Source organism: Sinocyclocheilus anshuiensis, unplaced genomic scaffold (genome assembly GCF_001515605.1).
Source record: "Sinocyclocheilus anshuiensis isolate Anshui unplaced genomic scaffold, SAMN03320099.WGS_v1.1 scaffold1680, whole genome shotgun sequence".
NCBI classification, from domain to species: domain Eukaryota; kingdom Metazoa; phylum Chordata; class Actinopteri; order Cypriniformes; family Cyprinidae; genus Sinocyclocheilus; species Sinocyclocheilus anshuiensis.
This window is the reverse complement of record NW_015558569.1, coordinates 367,898-373,270: the sequence shown is the minus strand read 5'-3', so window position 1 is coordinate 373,270 and position 5,373 is coordinate 367,898. Positions and strand designations below refer to the sequence as shown.

At 39.7% G+C, this 5,373-nt stretch overlaps 1 protein-coding gene across 3 annotated transcripts in view; it reads left to right on the top strand.

The window, feature by feature from the left end:
* clk2b (CDC-like kinase 2b) overlaps positions 1-5,373 on the top strand; it is a 36,615-nt gene that overhangs the window by 26,790 nt on the left and 4,452 nt on the right. For 2 of the 3 annotated variants that reach the window (XM_016475146.1, XM_016475144.1), the window contains exons 4-8: positions 2,535-2,625; positions 2,875-2,941; positions 3,029-3,145; positions 3,572-3,738; positions 4,521-4,615. In XM_016475146.1, the coding sequence (XP_016330632.1) occupies positions 2,535-2,625; positions 2,875-2,941; positions 3,029-3,145; positions 3,572-3,738; positions 4,521-4,615 (537 nt within the window). The remainder of the gene's footprint in view (positions 1-2,534; positions 2,626-2,874; positions 2,942-3,028; positions 3,146-3,571; positions 3,739-4,520; positions 4,616-5,373) is intronic. The other variant, XM_016475145.1, reaches the window with a different exon arrangement.

The following is a 5,373-nucleotide window of genomic DNA, read 5'->3' as shown; positions in this document are numbered from 1 at the left end:
AACTATATTACTTTAGTCAATTATTAAAGTATTACATTGGTTACATAGGCTTATTTAGTCATTTTTAAGTATTTGGGGTTTTAAGAACAAGTGGAAAATGTGCTGAATGTTTCATTTCATCCAAGTGAAGGTAGCACTGCGGTTAGACTGAATTTACACTTGTTTTAAACGCGGAGCCAGGCGTGAGTTGACACAGGTTGCGCGCGTGCGTCTAGCCTCGTCCATACTGCCAGATGCGCTCGTGGAGACGTGCGGTGCGGAGCATAACCGAGACAGACTGGACAGACTGCGTGTGTGCTATGGAAGGTCAAAGGGGCCAAAAACACGTGCATTTTAACGCGCATTAAACGAGGCGATTTTATTTTTATCAAATTTTCCATAAAACTGCAATTTAAATATATTATTTCTACAGGCTATACAAAAAAAGAAGAAAAATAATAATTAGGCTGAATAAGCTGATCTATAGCATGTTAAATGGTGGTTGCCTAGTCTATGAATGGTACACCCCCCTAAGCTCACAGAAGTGGTTTGACCCAAGTCCTCAGCAGCCAATGACACTGACCCGTTCAAACAGATTTTTAACACGTATTTAACACGTTGAATACACGTATTTAACGTGCTGATTTGTTCACACGTACGTGTTTCGTGTTTAACGCGTTGTTGACTCGTTAAAATTCAGGTCTTTTTGGCCTTCCATAGTGTGCGTAAACGGCTAACGGCTCCTCCGTGAGACGCGGCAGAGAGGAGCGAGTATGAGAAGCATTCAGAGACACAGGCTGTGTGTGCGGTCTTCTTGCTCTGGAACAGAGTAATATCGCGTCCACATCGCAGGCTTTGCGATTAGCAAACCGCAACATCTCAATTCGCAATTGCGATGCGATTTCGATTAATCGCACAGCCCTAGCATTCATTATCACAGACGCGTCTCTCAGCTCATAATGAATGCTTAGTTCACAGTAATGAACGTGTAATGCATGTCTGACAGGCAAGTGTGCAACAGCAAATAAACGTTCCAGTTATGTGTCTTATAAGGTTTCCAAGTCAGATGAACAGGTAAACCCAGTTGGGTCTAGGAGTGTGCAATATATATCGTCTGCGAACATGTGTGTAAATACATCTAATTGCCACTTCAGATGCAGCTTCTGTGTTGATTTAATTTGCTTGGTAACAGCCCAAATGTCTTATTATTCTAATTCCCTGATTAAATGTAAGAATTTGACTCAAAAGATAATGAACACTTTTAGAAAAAATGGCTTTATAAAGGTAAAAATGCCATAAAATGCAAAAATCAGTTTAAACTTATTGGAAAAGATTAATTTCTATCAGTATGAACTGACCACCACACAGAATATGAAGAATATTTAAAACATTAGGAGTCAGCTGTCTTCGGCTGTCCTTAAGGTACCAGCACAATAACACACTCAGCAAAATATCGTCTAATTATCGTTATCGATAAAATCCCAGAAAATATCGAGATATAATTTTTTGTCAATATCGCACACCCCTAGTTGGGTCATTCTTCTTAAATACATTTGTTTTTGTTTTGTTTTTTCTAAAGAATGAAAAACATAAATAGTGATTAAAGCCAAAATATTAAATGTCATGAATGTATATTTACTGAGTAACCCAGTATTTTTTAGAGAAGAGTCAGAGTGACTCCAGTTTTAGAGGGAAACGAGATACATTTCTAGTTTCAACATTATTATTTTTTTCTTCACACATTCCTCATTAAAAGAACAACCGCTGTAAACAGAATGACCCACATTTGGTCTCTGAGCTTTGAAAATATGTACAACTTAACAATTTACTCATGAAACCACATTGAAATGTCTATATCTGCTCTACTTTTTGAGTTACAGGCTTGACAGCTTCAGGAATAATCACAAGTGCTTTTTCCCATTTCTGAACTGTCACCATTAGAATATAATGCAAATGCCAGAGTCAACAGATTTTACTAATCGAGCTACCCATCTCTGTGTAAAAATAATGCAATGATGCTGCCGTCTTTCTGAAGTCATTTTACCCTCCTGTACTTTGGCTCTGAATCTCGGGTGAAAATGGTCATTTCTACAAAACAGATCTTTTACTCAGTAAATATTCATATATGACATTTAGTATGTAGTAAATGTCCTACCGTAAATATATCAAAACTTAATTTTTGATTAGTAATATGCATTGCTAAGAACTTCATTTGAACAACTTTAAAGATGATTTTCTCAATATTTAGATTTTTTTGCACCCTCAGATTCCAGATTTTCAAATATTGTCCTATCCTAACAAACCATACATCAATGGAAAGCTAATTTATTCTGCTTTCAGATGATGTATACATCTCAATTTCTCAAAAATTGACCCTTATGACTGGTTTTGTGGTCCAGGGTCACAAATAGCATAGAAACGAAGCAAGAGTGAAATGAGCCACACAAGTCGTTTTGCACAGAAGACAGGTTTAACGAGGCAGAATCGTTCCAGGTGGATCTGCTTGAGGTGATGTTTGAAGGGTCAAAGGTAACTCTGTTTGTCTCTCTCGTCTGCAGAGTAACGGTCGTCTGCGAGCGTGGGCCATTAAGGATGATGAGGAGGGTCATCTGATCTATCGGACAGGAGACGTGCTGCAGGACAGATGTGTGTACTACTAGACCCTGCATTCTCACACACACTCACTCACTCACAGACACAGACACAAACACACACACACACACACACACACACACAGACACACTCACAGACACACACACACACACTCACTCACTCACAGACACAGACAGACACACACACACAGACACACTCACAGACACACACACACACTCACTCACTCAGACTCACTCGTAGTATGTACTGTGTGTTTGTGTGACGCTTGTGCTTTCTGTGCAGATGAGATCGTGGGAACGCTCGGGGAGGGAACTTTTGGGAAAGTGGTGGAGTGTATCGACCATCACAGGTGAGTCTCACACACACCTGGCTGTTCTCAGCTGATTGTCACAGGTGTTTCAGTGTGTGTGTGTGTGTGTGTGTGTGTGTGTTACAGGGGAGGCTATCACATCGCTCTGAAGATCATCAAGAACGTGGAAAAATACAAAGAAGCAGCTCGCCTGGAGATCAATGTCCTGGAGAAAATCAACCAGAGAGATCCAGAAAACAAGAAGTGAGTGTCATTATTACTGGTGTTTGGGTTGTGATCAAACCCCATGTGCTACAGACAGAGCATCTCTGGTCTAGACTTTTGCACAGACTGACAAAACATTTAGTTGTCATGCTTGTTTCTTGAGTATATAGTTACATTTTGTTACATTTTGAGTGATTTACATTTAATGTGTTTATTTTTCTTTCCCATTGAAATGCATGAGGGCTACACAGTGTAATGGGTTTTTCAGCTTTTTCTCCAAAGATGATGATAAACTTGTCGAAAAGCAACACATTAAATTGCTTACTTTTTTCTTTTTACATTTCCGATATGAATGTGTACTGTTACACTCCTACAAAATGCACACATCTATTAGTGTCTGATTATAACATTTTAGTTTTCTATTATCTGGATGAACAACAGTAAAGACAGTCGCGTCTCTCTCAGTCTGTGTGTGCAGATGCTGGACTGGTTCGACTATCACGGTCACATGTGCATCAGTTTTGAGCTGTTAGCTCTCAGTACCTTTGACTTCATGAAGGAGAACAGTTACCTGCCCTACTCCATCAGTCAGGTGCGACACATGGCCTACCAGATCTGCCTCGCCGTCAAGTGTGAGTACACACAGACACACTCACAGACACACACACACACACACTCACAGACAGACACACTCACAGACAGACAGACACACTCACAGACAGACACGCACACACAGACACACACACAGACACACACTCACACTCACACACACACACACAACACAGACACACACAGACACAGACACACACACACAGACACGCACACACAGACACGCACACACAGACACAGACACACACGCACAGACAGACACACAGACAGACTCACAGACACACTCACAGACACACTCACAGACAGACACAGACACACACACACACTCACAGACAGACACACACACACTCACACAGACACACACACACAGACACACACACACACACACTCACAGACAGACACACAGACAGACTCACAGACACACTCACAGACAGACAGACACACTCACAGACAGACACGCACACACAGACACAGACACACACTCACAGACAGACACACAGACAGACTCACAGACACACTCACAGACACACTCACAGACAGACACAGACACACACACACACTCACAGACAGACACACACACACTCACACAGACACACACACACACACACACACACACACACAAACACACACAAACACACTCATGGTTCCATATGTGACCCTGGACCTCAAAACCAGTCATAAAGGTCAATTTTTAGAAATTGAGATTTATACATCATCTGAAAGCTGAATAAATAAGCTAATGAACAGTGTATTTTCCTCTCCTGCTCGCGGAGTCATTTGTGATTATGGTCTGTTTCTCTGACAGTTCTCCATGACAACAGGCTGACACACACAGACCTCAAGCCAGAGAACATCCTGTTTGTGAACTCTGATTATTCTGTCACGTATAACGCAGAGAAGGTGAGACGGGTTACATGCACTGATTTTATCATTTAAAATGAATCCACTCTGATTTCAGATTCTGAAAGTTTTAAGGACATTCACACGAAGGACAATGGCTATAAATTAGTGCTGTCAAACGATTAATTGCAATAAATCCAAAATAAAAGTTTTTGTTTACATAAAATATGTGTGTACTGTGTATATTTATTATGTATATATAAATACACACACACAGTATTTATTTTGAAAATATCTACATGTATATATTTATAGTCATATAATTTATAGCCTATTATAAATAAATAAATTTAATATATAAACATGTTTCTGAAATGTATACATGCATGTGTGTGTATTTATATATACATAATAAACATACACAGTACACACACATACATTATGTAAAACAAAACTTTTATTTTGGATGCGATTATTCGCGGTTAATCATTTGATAGCACTACTATAAATGTATAATGTGTTAATAATTGCTCTAATTCTATGTGAATAGAGTCCACACTACAGCTGTAATGATAAAAACATTGACAGCCAATCAGAATCCATCCTGCTTTAAAGAGCTTGAGCATTTAAAGCGGCAGGCGACAAAACTCCAGTGTGTTTAGAATAAACAGAACGTAATCGTCCATTGGTGTGGAAGCTTATCTTTATAGTTAGTGTTATTGGTGTGAGCTTTCCTTAACATGTACACACGTGTGTGTGTGTTTGTGTCTGTGTCTGTGTCTGTGTCTGTGTGTGTGTGTGTGTGTCTGTGTGTGTCT